The 16,661-nt window shown below is 64.5% G+C and overlaps 2 protein-coding genes across 2 annotated transcripts in view; one reads left to right on the top strand and one right to left on the bottom strand.

The window, feature by feature from the left end:
- The window catches only part of LOC101924673 (RNA-binding protein 10), an 18,415-nt gene extending 4,319 nt beyond the window's left edge, over positions 1–14,096 (bottom strand). Inside the window, 27 exon segments of the mRNA XM_055790077.1 lie at positions 8–38; positions 40–54; positions 323–391; positions 1,135–1,256; positions 1,259–1,325; positions 1,461–1,502; positions 1,505–1,528; positions 1,899–1,963; positions 1,966–2,047; positions 2,701–2,868; positions 3,490–3,519; positions 3,521–3,582; positions 3,934–4,030; positions 4,472–4,614; positions 4,769–4,973; positions 5,161–5,260; positions 5,772–5,869; positions 6,289–6,449; positions 7,101–7,256; positions 7,772–7,832; positions 8,224–8,310; positions 10,204–10,277; positions 11,878–11,947; positions 12,567–12,752; positions 12,835–12,991; positions 13,235–13,262; positions 14,074–14,096. Coding sequence (XP_055646052.1) covers positions 8–38; positions 40–54; positions 323–391; positions 1,135–1,256; positions 1,259–1,325; positions 1,461–1,502; positions 1,505–1,528; positions 1,899–1,963; positions 1,966–2,047; positions 2,701–2,868; positions 3,490–3,519; positions 3,521–3,582; positions 3,934–4,030; positions 4,472–4,614; positions 4,769–4,973; positions 5,161–5,260; positions 5,772–5,869; positions 6,289–6,449; positions 7,101–7,256; positions 7,772–7,832; positions 8,224–8,310; positions 10,204–10,277; positions 11,878–11,947; positions 12,567–12,752; positions 12,835–12,991; positions 13,235–13,251 — 2,389 coding nt within the window. The 5' untranslated portion in view covers positions 13,252–13,262; positions 14,074–14,096.
- A 490-nt stretch (positions 14,097–14,586) lies between these two features.
- NDUFB11 (NADH:ubiquinone oxidoreductase subunit B11) lies at positions 14,587–16,370 on the top strand. Its single transcript, XM_055790031.1, has 3 exons — positions 14,587–14,763; positions 15,149–15,279; positions 16,141–16,370. The coding sequence occupies exons 1-3, from the start codon at positions 14,617–14,619 to the stop codon at positions 16,262–16,264; spliced, it is 402 nt and encodes a 133-aa protein (XP_055646006.1). The 5' UTR covers positions 14,587–14,616; the 3' UTR covers positions 16,265–16,370.
- The last annotated feature ends 291 nt before the right edge of the window (positions 16,371–16,661 follow it).

Raw genomic sequence — 16,661 nt, 5'->3', positions numbered from 1 at the left:
TCGGGACCCCCCTGTTTCTCACGGCGCTCGGCTGCCCGGGTCCCGGTACTTCATCTAGGGCGTAGAAACAGCACCTATGGGTGCCCCCCAGCTCCCTGCGTGCCCACCCCACCCCCAGCACCCATGGGTGCCCCTCAGCACCCATAGGTGCTGCCCGAGCCCTCAGGGCACTCACCAGATGCCCCCAGCACCCATGGGTGTCCCTAGCCACCCCCAAGGGTCATGCAGCACCCATGGGTGCCCCCCCCGTCCCCCAACACCCATGGGTGCTCTCTCAGCCCCAGAGATGCCCCCCAGCACCCATGGGTGCCCCCCCACCCACCTCCATCTCGCCCCGGTCCAGCCCCTCAGGGGGAGGCGGGTGGCTCCGGCGCTGCAGCTCCAGGTTTTGCTGGGGGGTTGGGAGACAACAATCTGTAACTGGGGGGGTCCCCAATGCCTCCAGGGGATCCCCAATACTTCCAGGGGGGGTCCCCAAGATCTTGGGGGCGTCCCCAACATCTCAGGCGGGCCCCCAATCTGGGAGGGCCCCCAATGCCTCCAGGGGATCCCCAAAAACACCAAAGGGGATCCCCAAGATCTCTGGGAGGGCCCCCAATGCCTCCAGGGGATCCCAAATACTTCCAGGGGATCCCCAACATCTCAAGGGGGTCCCCCAACATCTCAGGGGGGCCCCCAATACACCAAAGGGGATCCCCAAGATCTCTGGGAGGGCCCCCAATGCCTCCAGGGGATCCCCAAAACACCAAAGGGGATCCCCAAGATCTCTGGGAGGGCCCCCCAATGCCTCCAGGGGATCCCCAAAACACCAAAGGGGATCCCCAAGATCTCTGGGAGGGCCCCCAATGCCTCCAGGGGATCCCCAATACTTCCAGGGGATCCCCAACATCTCAGGAGGGGCCCCAATGCCTCCAGGGGGTCCCCAAAACACCAAAGGGGGGTCTCCAATCTGGGAGGGCCCCCGATGCCTGCGGGGGATCCCCAAAACACCAAAGGGGGTCCCCCCAACCCCCTTAAAAGAGCCACAACACCCCCCGAAGTGGCCCTGCCAGGCTACAGGGGGATAATTCCTCAACTCCCGAGGGGATCCCCTAAAATTCGGGGGGTGGGGGGGGGGAAGGGGGTCTGCGGTACCTTGTGCAGCCCGGAGAGCTGCTGGTGGCGGAGCAGGGCCTCCTTGCTGGGGAACTGGCGGCGGCAGAGCAGGCAGGCCAGCTTGTGCCAGTCGGTGAGGGGCTCGCCGGGGGCGCTCGGGGACCCCGCTCCCCCTCCTCTTCGCTCTCGCTCTCCCCGCTGTAAGCGGCCACCAGCCCGCGGGGGGGGCTCTGGAACAGGGAGGGGGGGGTTAGGGGGCACCCAGGGGGTCTGGGGCATTCAGGCACTTGGGGGAGGAGAGGGGCAGGAATAGGGAGGAGGGGGGGAGTTGGGGGGCACCCATGGGCCCAGGCACCCAGACTCACCAGCCGCTCGTCGCTCGCCAGCTTGGGCAGCTCCATGGGTGTGGGTGCTGCCGCTCGGCCAGGGCGCCCTGTGGTGGGGAGGGGGTTCAGGGGGACACCCGTGGGGTGCCGGAGGAGGTATGGGGTGTGTGTTGCAGTCCCACAGGGGACCCCCTCCTCTCCCATTGCACCTCCCATGGGCAGCACCCATTGCCCCCAGCACCCATAGCCCCCTGTGGCACCCACAGCCCCCCACAAACCAGCACCCACAGCCCCCCACAAACCAGCACCCACAGCCCCCCACGGCACACCGAAACTAGCACCCAGAGCTCCCCACGGCACCCCCAGGACCCAAAGCCCCCCCACATACCAGCACCCACCCCACCCCACAGCTCCCCATACAGCCCCCGCAGACCCCCGTGGCAACACCCAGCTCCCCCCCAGCACCCATAGGTGCACCTTCTTCTCCAGGATGGCATAGCCGGCGTCGGCAGCAGCAGCCTCTCGCCGCTCGTCCTCCCGGGGGGGGTGGGGGGGGGTCCAGCGCTGCGCCCGCTCTCCCGCTGCTTGTTCAGGCTGCGCGCCCACCGCTCCATGTCCTTGGCAATCTAGGGCACCCATGGGTGCTGTTAGGGGGGGGGACATGCACCCATGGGTGCTAGTGAGAACCCACAGCGGCTGCTGGGAACCCATGGGTGCTACTGGGATGGGTGGGGACCCACGGGGGCTGCTGGGCACCCATGGGTGCTACTGGGATGGGTGGGGACCCACGGCTGCTACTGGGATGGGTGGGGACCCACGGGGGCTGCTGGGCACCCATGGGTGCTACTGGGATGGGTGGGGACCCACGGGGGCTACTGGGGACCCATGGGTGCTACTGGGATGGGGTGGGGACCCACGGGGGCTACTGAGGACCCATGGGTGCTACTGGGATGGGTGGGGACCCACGGGGGCTACTGGGGACCCATGGGTGCTACTGGGGTCTCTGGCCCCCCCAGGGCGCTACTGGGGACCCATGGGTGCTGTTGGGCTCTGTGGTGACCCCCGAGTTATCCTCAGTGTCCAGGAGCACCCATGGGTCCTCTCACCACCTATAGCCACCCCAGGGCGCTGGGGTCCTTTTGGGGTGCCAGGGCTGGGCGAGGGGGGCAGGTCCCGTGGGAATGGGGCACCAGCAGACACCCTCCCCCAGCCCCAGCCCAGACCCATTTAGGGTGCTGCAGGTGTAGGTGGTTGGGTGGTAGCACCCATGGGTGCTGACCTGCTGAGCAGTCTTCGTCTTGTGTTTCTCCTTCTTGTCCTTGGGTTCCTTGGGGGGCCCGGGGGTGCCGGGGGGTCCGGGGGGGGGCTCAGCAGTGGGGGCTGCCACGTAGGTGCGGCGCTCCCCATCCCAGTACAGGTACTGCCCTGCCCCCGCGTCGTAGTAGTACTGGGTGGGGGTCGGGGGGGGTCAGGGTGGGGGTCACCCAGAAATCACTCCCCCCCCAGACCACCAAATTCACCCCAGGGAGCCCCAAACGGCCCCCTGCCCCCCAAAATGCCCCCCGCACCCCAAAACAAGTCCCCGAATGCCCCAAATTCCCTCTTTTTTAAGCCAAAATGCCTCCCAGCACCCATCTGGGGTTGCACGGATTTGGCGGGGGGGGCGGGGCTGCACCCCAACACATCCCCTGCCCTCAAATAAACCTCAAAATGATCCTAGAATCCCTGGTTTTCACCCCAAAACCCTACCCACCCTTAAACTGGTATTTCCAGCTCCAAAACCACAGGGTTTTGAGCCAAAATTTTTCCTGATGGGAAAGGGCCACATCCTTGGGGGGGGCCTCCTGCACCCCCAAATTCCCCCCTGCACCCCAAAGCACCCTAATGAACCCAAATAACACCCCCAATAAGCACCCAAAAAATCGTAGGTTTCCACCACACCCCACCCCAGCCTTAAAAGGACATTTTTGGGCCCAAACTTGCCATTTTCTGACCCAACGCTTGCCCAGAAGAACCTGGGAGTCCCCACTGCACCCCAAAATCCCCCTGGCACCCCAGCCCCCCCCACCTGGGAGTGGGGGTCGTAGTAGAGCCCAGTCAGGGGGGTCGTAGTAATAGCCTGAGGTCTCGTCGTACTGGTAGGTCGAAACATCTGGCACCGCTGGGGACGGAACGGGGGGGCATTGGGGGGGGGGGGGGAGATGGAGACCCCCCCCAAAATACTGGGACCCCCCCCCAAACTATGGGATACACCCAAAGAGCTTGGGACTCCCACCAAAAATCCAGGAGCCCCCCCAGACCCCTCCAAGCCCTCCTCCCTGATAGCATCCCCCAACTCCCAGGACACCCCCCCCCCGCCCCGAGCCCCCCCCCCCCCCAACCCTTCAGCTCATCCAATCCTCCCCACACCCCCCAAACCCTCCAGGACCCCCCAAAACCCCCTTGGGACCCACCAGGATCCCACCAACGCTTCCCAAGACCCCCAGAGACCCCCTCAATGCCCCCCACTTACGGTACTGGCCATAGGGCTCGGAGCTGGGGGGGGCGGCAGGGGGGGGCCCGGTGGGGGCTGGGTTGGGGGTCTCAGCCTTGTGGGGCCCCGTGTAGGTCTGGCGAGGGGGGCAGAGCACCCCAAAATTAACTCCCCCACTCCCCAAATCCCCTCTGAACCCCAGGAGCCCCAAGACCCCCCATTTACCCCCTTTTTGGGGGTCCCCCCCACCCAATTACCCACCCCCCCATTTTTAGGGTCTCCCTCCTTTTGGAGACCCCCTATTTTCACGGTCCTCCCTCCCAAATTTAGGACCCCTCCCATTTTAACCCCCAGATTTTGAGGGGGTCCCTCACCAACCTTCTGCCCTCCCACTCTTGGGGACCCCCCCAATTTTGCCCCCACCCTTGGGGTCTCCCTCTTGCCCCCCCCAGTTTTGCCCTCCCCACCCCCCATCACCTTCTACCCTCCCACTTTTGGTGCCCTTTCCTCCCCTCCCAATTTTGAGCCCACCCCTTCCAAAAATGTTAGGGTCCCCCCTCTTTTTTTGGGTACCCACCTGAGTGGGGGCTCCCGGGGGGGTCGCAGCAGGGTTCTCGGCAGCAGGGGAGGGGTAAGCGGGGGCGCCGGGGGGGGCCCGGGGGAAGGTGCCCCCAGCCCCCGCTGTGGGGTCCAGCCCCAGCACTGCCGGCTCCTCCGTGCCTGGGGGAGGGGGGGAGGGGTGTAAGGAGGGTGGGGGAGGGTTGGAGGGGGGGAGGGGTGTAAGGAGGGAGGGACGGGGGTGTCAGGCCCAGGTGACCCCTTCTATAGGGTCTCCCATACGCCTAGGTCCTGGTGGGGGGGGAGGGGGACTCACCCGGGGTGGGGCCATCAGCCTTGGCAGGGGTGGGGCCAGCGAGGGTGGGCCCGGTGGGCGGGGCCGCAGAGCCCTTGAGGTAGGCGGAGCCATAGAGAGCAGGGGGGGCAGGGCCGGTGAAGCTCTCCTCGGACTGGTAGAAGCTGGTGAAGTCGCTGGAGGGCTCCTCCCCCCCCGCCCACGTGGTCTCTCCCCCCGGGGCAGCCTGTGGGAATGGGCAAGGCCACTTCAGAACACGCCCCCTTCTCAGAAAGCCCCGCCCCTCTCCCCAGCCCTGCCTACACAGCCCAAACTCAACCCCTTGCAGACCCACTCATGAAGCCCCGCCCACCTTTAGGGCCACCACAGCCCTGCCCATCTCTGCTGACCCCGCCCCCCGCGGCCCCACCCACCTGGGAGAGTGCCCATTGGGCAGCGGCAATGGCAGTAGAGGCCACGGAGGCGGCGCTGGCGCGGGGTGGGCCCTCCCCTGGCCCTGCCCCCTGCCCCTCCCTGCGGGGGAAGGGGAGGGGTGAGGAGCGGAGCCTGCTGCCTGGGCGGGGCTTAAGGGCAGTGGGGGCGTGTCTGGGGACCAAGGGGCGTGGTTGCAGCTGGGGCTTAGGGCTCTCTGGGACAGCCTGGGGGGTCCTTTGATAGGCGGGGGGTATCTGGGGGCAGGGCTTAGTGCTCGTGGGTGGGGCTTGTGGGCGGGGCTTATGGCCAGGGACGGGGCCTGAGGGTCCCCCAGATGTTCCATAGACAGGGCTTGCTGGGGGCAGGACATCAGGGAAGAAGGCGGAGCCTATAGCTTGGGGGTGGAGCTTGGGGCTTAGGGGTGTGGCTTGTGGTTAAGGGGTATGGCTTAGCAGCAGAAGGCGTGGCTTGTGTCCCCCCCCCCCCAAGTGGGTTCCATATAGCGGGACCTGCTGGGGGGGTGGGACCTAAGGGCGGGGAGTGGAGCCTATGGTTCAGGGGCGGGGTTTGTGGGGTGGGGCAGGGGGCGGGGCCGGGGCCAAGACCTCACCGCTTGGAGCCTTTGGCAAACTCCACGTTGATGCTCTTGCCGTCAATGTGGAGCGGGGGGTGCAGGGCCTGCAGCATCTGCAGCAGCTGGGAGGCCTCCTGTGGGCGAACCCAGGCGTCTGGGGGGGTCCAGGTGTCCGGGGGGGGGGACACGACGACATGGGACACCCCTGCATCAGGCAACCCCACACCAGGGACCCTGCCACCTGGCTGCCCCATCAAAAAGGAACCAAGGTGCCTAGGAAGGAGCCAAGCTATGTGGGGCACCCCCAAAAATGTCTCATGTACCCAGGGGACCCCATAAATAATCCCACGCACCCAAGGCACCCTATAGAAGGATCCCACACATTAAAGGCACCCTATAGGAGCATCCCACCCCCCCCAGGGCACACTACAGAAGTGTCCCACCCCCCCAGGGCACCCTATAGCAGGGTCCCATGCCCCCGGGGCACCCTATAGAAGGGTCCCACCCCCCCAGGGCACCCTATCGCAGGGTGCCAGGCCCCCGGGGCACACACCACGATGGTGGCGAGCTGGACGAAGGCAAAGCCCCGGTTGAGCTGGGTCTGTCTGTCCTTGATGACGCGGACATTGGCGGCCGAGAGGGCGGCGAAGGGGGCGAGGGCGGCCAGGATGGACTCCAGGCTGCTCTGGGGGTGCAGGTTCCGCAGGATGATGGCTGGGTGGGGGCAGGCAGGGAGGGAGGGAACTCAGGTGTCTGTGGGAGACACCCCCCCCCGCCAAGACCTCTATAATACCCTCCCAGGACACCCTAAAGCCCCCCAGGAACCTCCTTAACCCAAGAATCCTTTAATCCCCACAGGACCCCCATAGCACCTCCCTGGACCCGTGTAACTCCCCCCCCAGACCCCTCCCAATCCCTGTAACACTTCCACAACCCCCCAGGAACCCTGAAGGCCCACCTCAGCCCCTCCAGACCCCCCTAAAACCTCCAGGACCCCCCCCATTAGCCCCCCCAAGACCCCCATAACACCTCCCTGGACCACTATAACATCCCTGGGCTCCCCCATGAAGCCCCTTAGCAGCCCCCAGACAACCAGACACCCCCCCCCCGAACCCCCTAAGACCCACCTTAGCTGTTCCAGACCCCCCTGCAAGTCCCCAAGACACACACACACACACACTTTAGGCCCCTCAGGACCCCCATAACTACATGAAGACACCCCATGTCCCCCAGATGCCCCCCAAACCTCCCCAAGACTGTCCCATAACCCCCAAGACACCCCAAGAACTCCCTTAGCCCCCTCCGAGGACCTTCACAGCCCCCTCAGGGCACCCCCAAATCCCCCCAGACCCCCCCCCTACTCACTGTCATTGGCGTTATCAGCTCCAGGCTCAGTCCCACCTTGGGTTCCACCAGGGGTCCCCCCCAGGGTAGGGCCATAGGGTTGAGGGAGGGGTAGCAGCCCCCCCCCACCTGGCACCAGCTCCGGCCGTGGCCCCCCAGGACCTCGCTGCTCGGCTTCTGCACCCCAAAACACACACAACCCCCCGGTGCCCTCTGCTCAGTGGCAGAACCCCAAAATGGGGTGGTTGAACTACAAGTGTTGTGGAGGAACCCCAAAATTTCATAGCTCAACGCCCAAATTTGGTCATCAGCGCCCAAAGCAGGGCTGTTGAACCCTAAAATCACCCACCAACCCCAACATTTCCGTCCCCTGTCCCCCCCAAATTCATTAACTGAGCACCCAAATCCCCTAATTCACCCCCAAATTCCTTCCCCCCTCCCATCAGCACTTCGGGGGACTCCCTCCTGGCTTTGGGACCCCCCAAGGGCAGTTTTGGGGACACTCACGGTATTTCTGGGAAGAGAACAGTGAGTTTTGGGAATCCCCTGGATGCTTGGGGGGGACCCCAATAGTTTTGGGGTGAAAAAAAGGTAGTTTTGGGGCAGCTTAAGGGACTCCAATGGAGTTTTGGGATGCCTGGGGGAGCACGCAAGGGACTGTGGTGACATCAGGGGGTTTTGGGGTGACTCACCAGCTTTGGGGACACCACACTTGAAGCATTTTTCCCGCCGCTTGAAGTTCTGCACCCCACACTGCCAGACACCAAAATAACCCTCATCGCACCCCAAAATCCCCCACCGCACCCCCATGCCCACCCACAACCCCCAACACCCTCCTAGGACCCCCAAATCTCCCCCAGACCTTCCCAAGACACCCCCTGGATCCCCTAAACTCACCCCAACACCCCCATAAGCCCCCCAAGAACCTCCTAGACCCCCCAGCTCTCCCCACAGAACCCCCAACTCCCACCAAGACCCCCATAAGCTCCCTGGAACCCTCTTAGACTTCCCCTAGAACCCTCCCAAGACCCTCTAAAAATCCCAAGACACCCCCCCCCCCCGGACCCTCCAAGGACCCTCTAAAGCCCCCCCAAACCCTCAAGGACCCCCTCTTGTCCCTAGACACACCCCCAGAGCCCCCCACCTTGGCACAGAGCCAGTCCTCATTGATCTTGGGCTTGGGGTCGCTGTAGTGGAGGGAGACGCGCTGCCCCAGCAAGCTCAGCCCTTGCTGCAGAGGGGAAAAAAAGGTGAGGGGCGCACGCTCGCGTGAGGGCTCACACGAGGGGGGCGTGAGAGCTGCACCAGGGCTTAGAACAGAGTTCACGCCGGGGAGGGCAGCAGGGCTGGCACGAGGCTTCATGAGGACGGCGCCAGAGCTCATACAGAAGTGTTCGCGAGGGTTTGCACCAGGCATGCACCAGGGTTCACACCCACCCTGACACTGCTCTTGTGTGAGGGCTCGCACCAGGGGGCACCAGGGCTCACGCTACGGTTCATACCGAGGGGCACAGGGGTCTGCATGAGGGCTGGCACCAGGACTTGCACCAGGAGGCACCAGGGCTCGCTAAAGTGGGGCATGAGGACTCGCACAATGGCTTGCACCAGGAGGCATGAAAGCTTGCACCAGAGATACACAACAGGGCACCAGGGCTCGCACCAGGGCTTGCAAAAAAGGGGCACATCATATGGCACCAGGACTTGCACGGGGGCTTGTACGAGAGCTTGCACCAGGGCTCATAGTGGTGGGCACCAGAGCTTGACTGTGGGGGCACCAGGGCTCACACGAGGGCTTGCGAAAGGGGGGCACGAGAGCTCACACAAGGGCTTGCACCCCACCCCCGCGCTGCCCTCACACCACAGCTCGCACAAGAGGACACAGGGCTCCACACCAGAACCTGCACAAGGGCTCACAACAAGGCTTGCACCAGGGGTCACACGGCCCTTGCACTGGGGCTCGCATGAGGGGGCACCAGGGCTCGCCCCACCTGTCGCACAGGTCTCGCACAAGAGAACATGAGGCTTCGCACCTGAGCTTACACAAGGGCTCATATCAAGGCTTGCACGGGGGGCTCGCACGGGGGCTCGCACGGGGGCTCGCACGGGGGCTCGCACGGCCATCACAGCAGGGCTTGCACAAGGGCTTGCACGAGGGCTTGCACCAAGGGGCGCGAGGGCTCGCAGAAGGGTTCACGAGGAGGCACCCGGGTTCACACTCAGTCTCATGTAGCCCTTGCACCAAAGCTTGCGTGAGTGCACAAGTGTCGCACAGGGCTCTCCCAAGGCTCTCCCGCCGCTCGCCCAAGGAGCTTGTACCAGGGTGCACAAGGGCCTCATACAAAAGTGCACAAAGTCTCCCATGGCACTTGTGCAACGGTGCGTAAGGGCTTGATGAAGATCATGTAAGAATCTCACACAACAGTGCACAGAAGTTTCACGTAAGAGTGGCTGAGAGCTTGCACAAGGGTGTCACATAAGGGGCACGATGGTTTCTCACTTCTCGCAAGGGTGCAGAAAAGCTCACACAAAGGTCACACAAGGATCTTGCACAAGAGTCTCGCATGAAATCCACCCAAAGCTCTCACATGAGGGTGCATGAGGGTCACGCACGGTGCTTGCACAAGGGTCTCACACAGGAATGCACAAGGGCTTGCACAAACATTGCACAAGGGTCACATGAGGGTCTTGCAGAGCTTGTACAAGAGCTCACACGAGAGTCACAACAGGGCCTCGCACGAGGGCACGCAAGTGTTGAGCGTGGCACTTGCATAAGAGCACACAAGTCTCACATGGAGTGCACAAGGGCTTGCACAAGGGTTGCACGGGGGTCATATGAGGCTCTTGCACAAGGCTCTCGCACAAAGGTCACGCAACCGCAAGGAAGAAGAAGGGGACCCAGGCATCCAGTGCCACCAGTACAAACCATTAAACCCCTGTTAACCACCGCAGAGGGAACCGCAGTGTCCAGGGTGGGACCCCAGCATTGGGGGGAACCCCAGCGTCCGGGGGGGGACCCCGGCGTCCGGGAGGCTCCTCCCACCTCCCGAAAGGGACCCAGGTGTCCGGACTGGTCACCCCCACCCCTCCGCCCCCCCGGCAGGGACCCGGGCGTCCCGGCAGCGACCTGGTTGGCGTCCATCCACCGCGCTGCGTCCTGGACGTGGTTAAACTCCACAAAGGCGAAGCCACGGCTCTGACCTGGAAGGAGCCGGGGGGGTGTCAGGAAGAGCACCCATGGGTGCCCCCAGCCCCCCTGGGTATGGTATGGGTACCCCCAGAATCCTCTGGGGTGGGGATGGGCACCCATGGGTGCTCCCGGTACCTCCCTGGGTTGGGTACAGGCACCCCTAGAAACCCCTGGCTTGGGTATATGCACCCAGGAGTGCTCCTGGCACCCTCTGGGGTGGGGATGGGCACCCATGGGTGCTCCTGGACCCCCTCTGGGGCTTCTTAAATAAACTACTAACTCCTACAGGTACTTGTGAAGGGTCCCCTACATAGGGTACAGGCACCCCTGGGTGCCCCCTGGGTAGGGCACAGCACCCCTGGGTCCTCCTGGAAACAGGATGAACACCCACAGGTGCTGCCTTACACGGGTCTAGCACCCCCGGGTGCCCCTTGGGCAGAAGACAGGCACCCCTGGGTGCCCCCAAGATGTGGGATTGGCACCCCTGAGTGCCCCTGGGGATGGGACCAGCACCCCTGGGTGCTCCTGGGGAAGGGTCTGGCACCCCTGGGAGCCCCTTGGCCAGATGACAGGCACCCCTGGGTGCCCCCGGGGACTGGACCGGCACCCCTGGGTGCCCCTTGGCTCTCGGTCAGCACCCCTGGGTGCTCCTGGGCAAGGGGTGGGCACCCTTGGGTGCCACCAGCTATGGCTCTGGCACCCCTGGGTACCCCTTGTGTCTGTGCCAGGCACCCCTGGGTACCCCATCTGTGTGGCACAGCACCCCTGGGTGCTCCTGTGAAGGGCTCCAGCACCCCTGGGTGCCCCTTGGGTGTGGGACTGGCACCCCTGGGTGCCCCCCAGGTCTGGCGCAGCACCCCTGGGTGCCCCCGAGAAACAGGATCAGCACCCCTGGGTGCTCCTACAGCTAGGACCGGCACCCCTGGGTGCCCCTGGGTACGGGACCAGCACCCCTGGGTGCTCCTGAGGAGGGGATTGGCACCCCTGGGTGCCCCGCAAGTCCGGCGCAGCACCCCTGGGTGCTCCCTGGGGACAGGACCAGCACCCCTGGGTGCTCCTAGAAATGAGACCAGCACCCCTGGGTGCCCCTGGGGAGAGGACGGGCACCCCTGGGTGCCCCCCAAGTGCAGCACAGCACCCCTGGGTGCCCCTAGGGATAGGACTGGCACCCCTGGGTGCCCCCTAAGTTAGGCACAGCACCCCTGGGTGCTCCTGGGGACAGGACCAGCATGCCTAGGTGCCCCCTAAATTTGGCACAGCACCCCTGGGTGCTCCTAGAGATGGGGCCAGAGCCCTGCGTGCCCCCCAGTTCTGGTACAAGCACCCCTGGGTGCCCCTAGAGATGTGACTGGCACCCCTGGGTGCTCCCTGTGAACAGGACCAGCACCCTTGCGTTTTCCTGGGGATGGGCTCAGCACCCCTGGGTGCCCCCCAGCATGGCAGGACAGGGACCCAACCCTCTTCCCAAGGCATCCAAGCAGGTGGATACCCCTAAAAAGAGACCTGGGCATCTAGGTACCCCCCACCCTCAAAGAGGACCCAGCTGCCTGGGCACCCACCCCTCCCCCAATAAAAGGGGACCTGCCCCCCCGCCCCCTCCCCCCCACTCACCTGATGACTTGTTGCGCATCAGTCGCACTTCACGAGGCTGCACCCCCTGCGCCTGCAGCTGCGCCCGGATCTGGGGGGGACACGCGACAAACCCCCAACATCAGCAGGACCCGGGGTGGGGTGGGGCAGGCACCCAGAGTGCGTTTGGGCCACCCCTAAACCCCGCCGATCCCAAGCAAGAGCCTCCATAATGTCTCCTGAGGGGGATCCAGGCACCCGGGGGGACCCCAGGTCCCAGCCTCTGAGATGGGTGCCTTCCCAACGGGGTGTGGCCTGAAGGTAAAGGGGCGTGGCTTGTGGAAGGGGGCGTGGCCAGGGAAGGGTGCGGCAGATCAAAGGGACCCTGACAGCCAGCCACCAGACCCTACCACTGCCATGAGGCGGCATTTAAAAGCCTCGGAAAGAGGCGGGGCTCAGTGCAGGGGGCGTGTGTCCCCAAAAGGAGGCGGGGCTCAGCGCAGGGGGCGTGTGTCCCCAAAAGGAGGCGGGGCTCAGCACAGGGGGCGTGTCCCCAAAAGGAGGCGGGGCTCAGCGCAGGAGCCGTGTGTCCCCAAAAGGAGGCGGGGCTCAGTGCAGGGGGCGTGTGTCCCCAGAAGGAGGCGGGGCTCAGCACAGGGGGTGTGTGTCCCCAGAAGGAGGCGGGGCTCAGTGTAGGGGGCGTGTCCCCCTCGGAAGGAGGCGGGGCTTACATCATTCTCGGTGGCAGCCTGGGGCAGCATGCGGAGCATGACGATGGTGCTGGCCCGCGGCTCCTCCTCAGCCGCCTCCGGCCGGTAGTCCTGGTCCCGGTAGTCGCTATCGGCACCAAACGGCAACACTGGGGGGGCTGGGGCAGGGTCCCGCTTCCGGGGGTGATCCGAGCCCTCGTAGGAGGCCTGGGGGGGAGGAGAGATGGTGGGGGTCAGGTGAAGGGGGGACCCGGGTGTCTGGGGGAGGACCCCCATATCCAGCACCAACCTGAGGGGGGGTTCCAGGGGCAGGGGGCCCCTCGGGGGGGCCACCATAGCCACGATAATCCATGTCGCGATAGTCGTGATCCCGCTGAGTGCGGGACCCTTCATCAGGGGGGGCGGGGGCCCCTCCATAGCGTCCAGTCCGGTCCCCACGGCCCCCCCTGCAAGACAGGGGAGGGAGTCAGGGGGACCCCAAATGTTCAAGCCCTCACCTGGGGTCTCCCAATGTCCCTCACCCCCCAGGGGTGCCCCAACATCCCCACCCCCCTCAGGGGTCCCAAAACGTCCCCCATCCCCCTTGAGGGTGCCCAAAACGTCCCCCCAAGGGGTCCCCTCCCACTGTGCAAGATCCCCAAACGTCACACACACTGTCCCCAGTGTTGGGGTCCCCCTGGCCCCCCTACCTGCGTTCATACTCCATGGTGCTGGTACCTGTAGGGGACAGTGAATGGAAAACTGTCAGGAACTGAGAGGGGGTAGGGTGAAACTGGGGGGTACTGGGAAGGACAACGAGGAACTGAAGGAGTACTTGGGAGGCACTGGGGGCCAACTGGACAGCACTGGGAGCTGCTAGGAGGCATTGGGGGGCAATCAGGCAGCACTGGGAACTACTAGGAGTCATCGGGGGGCAACTGGACAGACAGCACTGGGAGCTACTGGAAAGCACTGGGGAGCAACGCAGTCAGCATCACTGGGAAAGACTGGGATGACCTGGGGAGGCACTGGAACAAACCGGGATAAACTGGACGGGTTCGGCATTCAGGGGCACTGGGAGTGACTGGGATGAACCAGGGAGGAACTAGGAGGGAACTGGGGAACACTGGGAGAATCCAGATGATATTGTAAGGCCCTGAGGATAAGCGGGGAGGCACTAGAATGAAGTGGGAGGAACTGGGAGGCACTGGGGGTAACTGGAGAGGCACTAGAATGAAGTGGGAGGACCTGGGGTTAACTGCGGAGGCACTGGAATGAACTGGGAGGTACTGAAAGGCCCTGGGAGTAACTGGGGAGGCACTGGAATGAAGTGGGAGGCCCTGGGAGTAACGGGAAACGCACTGGGAGGTAAAGGGGATGAACTGGGAGACACTGGGACGTGCCCCAGACAAAAACAAAGCAATGAAGACCCTCGTCGTGCCCCGCCCACTAATTAGCATATGAGACCCTGCCCCTCGCCATCCAACCCCCGCTTGCGCCAAGGGCCCCGGTAGGTCCCGTCCCTCCCCGCCCCGCCCCGCCCCGGTACCGGTAGGCCCGGCCCGGCCCCGCCCCGGTAGGCCCCGACCTGTCCGCGCCGCTCCGCCGCTGCCGCTCCCCACCAGCAAAATGGCGGCACCTCCACGCGCCCGGCCCGCCCCGCGCGCGGGCGCCCGCCCCCGCCCCTTCACCATTGGTCGATATATCCGCCCATCCGCTCAGTCACCCTTGTCATTGGTCTGCGCCAGGGACGGCGGGGCCAGCCCTGAGGGGAGGTGGAAAGGACTGGGGCGGGGCTCCAGCGAAACGGCGGCAGTTTCTGATTGGCTGTGAGCAGGGGAGGCGGAGCCACTCTCAAAACGACAGGAGAAGGCGGGACAACGGCTCCGGTTGGTTCGAGGGTGTCAGCGCCGGTCTCTGATTGGATGTGCGCTGTACGGAGGCGGAGCCACCCGGCGGTTGCGGCACGGGGGCGGGACGCCGCCGCGCTCCAACCAACCACCAGAGAGGGCTGGCGCGGCAGCTCTCTCTGATTGGCCAGGCGGGCGCCCGGAAGAGGCGGCAGTGGGTGGGAGGTACTTCAGTGGAGAAGATGGCGGCGCTGGGGAGGGCGCTGCGGGCTCTGCGGGTCGGAGTGCGCGGCCGCTCGGCGGGGCCGTCCGGGGCCGTGATGGTGCCGCCGGCGCCGCTGGGGGCCGAACCCCACCATGAGGAGCCAATGGCATTAGCCCAAAAGAAGGTGGATGGGGCCGGGAGAGTGCGCGGCTAGTGAAGGGGGCGGGGCTTGTAGGGACGGGTGGTGGCCCAGGGTTAAAGGGGCAGGGCTTTGAGGAAGGGGCGTGGTCAGGAGCAGAAAGGGCGGGGCTTGGGCAAGAAACGGGGGTTTATACTAGGGATGCCGCTTGGCCGAGTAGGCGGGGCTTGAAGGCTGGGGGCGGGTCTTACGTGAGGGGGCGTGGTCTGTGAGGGTGTGCGTCCTTGGGGCGGAGCCAAACCGTGTGGGCGTGGCTATGGGTGGCTTACAGGAGTTAAAGGAAGGGAGGGAAAAGGGTTTCATGGAATGGGGGAGGGGGCTGGACCCCAGGGTCTGGCAGTGGGTGACCCAAGTGCCCGGGTGCCACCAGAACCCCGATTACCACGGCTTCTCGGAGGACCCTGATGTGGACGTTCTCAACATGCGAGCCGTCTTCTTTACCGGCATCTCTCTCGCCATCGTCCTTGGCAGCGTGTTCCTCCATTACCTGCCTGACTATGGGTGAGGGGGGAGCCTGGCCTCCGGGATCCTCCTTAACGCACAGGGGGTAGGGGCCTGGGGGGGCTCTGCAGAAGGCTCAGGGAAAGCCTATAGGGGGGCCTGTGGGAGGGTATAGAGGCCCCCTATGGGGGGCTATGTGAGGTCTGTGGGAGCCTGGGGACAAGTCTGTGAGGGTCTATAGGAGCCTATGGGAGGGTATAGAAGGCCCCTATGGGGGCTGTTGGGGGCTGTGAGAGCTAGGGGGCAGGTCTGTAAGGGTCTATGAGCAGGTATAGGGAGACCTTAGGGGGTCTGTGGGGGTCTATAGGAGCCTATATAGAGGGCCCCTAGGGGTTTATGGGAGTCTCTAGGGACTTAAGAAGGGATATAGGGAGCCTACAGTGAGCCCTAGGGGTCCTGTGGGACCTATACGGGCTTAGAAAGGGATATAGGGACCTATAGGGGGCCCGTAGGGGCCTGTGAGGGATTATAGGGGGCCTGTGGGGGTCTATAGGAGTCTAGGAAGGGATATAGGGGCCTATAGGGAGATAAAGAGGGCTGGGGGGGTGGCGGTCTGTAGGGGCATGTGAATGCATGTGGGGTTTTGTTGGAAGCTGTGAGAAGATACATTGGTTTAAAGCTGACGCGTAGGAGGTGTCTACCAATGTGTAACAGCCTGCGAAGAGATATAGAGATCTATAGCGTCTACAGGGCACTGTGGCAGGCCTGCAGGAGCCCATGGGGGGACCTTGGGGGCTATAGCCCCCTATAGGGCACTGTGGTGCTCCAGGGGGGCTATAGGTGGGTGTGGGAGGCCTGGGGGGGGCGGGCAGTAGTGGCCTCTAGGACCCCCCAGGTCCCTGAAAGCATGTTCCTCCACAGGCTGCAGCAGTGGGCCCGGCGTGAGGCCGAGCTGCAGGTGCGGGAGCGGGAGCGGCGGGGGCTGCCGCTGCTCGACTCCAACTACTATGACCCTGCGCGCCTGGCCCTGCCCCCCCCCGAGTGAGTCAGGGCACCTGGGCCCCCCCCACGGATGCCTGAGGCCCCTTCTGGGGGGGGTGCAGGTGCCCCCACTGTGAGGCTGTTAATAAAGTGATGGGGTCTCAGCTGGATGCCTTGGTCCCGTTTCTTTCCGGGGGCTTCCCAGACACCTAGGTCCCCTTTTTGGTGGTGAGGGAGAGGGAGCACCTAGATACCTGGGTCCCTTTCTGAGGGGGGGCGGGGGGGTGCTAGAACACATGGACTACATGTCCCAGCAGCCCAGGAGGTATCGTGATGTCACCACAGGGTGACACCACATGGTCCTGACACCACACAGGTCTTAAAGGCCTCCCCTAACCCCTATACCCCCGTCCCTATAGCTCCCCATAGCCCCCTTTGGCCTCCAAGCCCTTCACTTCTGG

Source organism: Falco peregrinus, chromosome 18 (genome assembly GCF_023634155.1).
Source record: "Falco peregrinus isolate bFalPer1 chromosome 18, bFalPer1.pri, whole genome shotgun sequence".
In the NCBI taxonomy this organism is placed as follows: domain Eukaryota; kingdom Metazoa; phylum Chordata; class Aves; order Falconiformes; family Falconidae; genus Falco; species Falco peregrinus.
The sequence above is the reverse complement of the archived record's forward strand: the minus strand, read 5'-3'. Positions and strand labels throughout refer to the sequence as shown.

Excerpts from the sequence above, each read along its gene's own strand:
- NDUFB11 (XM_055790031.1), top strand. The coding sequence starts at position 14,617 with ATGGCGGCGCTGGGGAGGGCGCTGCGGGCTCTGCGGGTCGGAGTGCGC. Across the intron at positions 14,764-15,148 it reads TGGCATTAGCCCAAAAGAAG|AACCCCGATTACCACGGCTT; the intron begins GTGGATGGGGCC and ends GGGTGCCACCAG. Across the intron at positions 15,280-16,140 it reads CATTACCTGCCTGACTATGG|GCTGCAGCAGTGGGCCCGGC; the intron begins GTGAGGGGGGAG and ends GTTCCTCCACAG.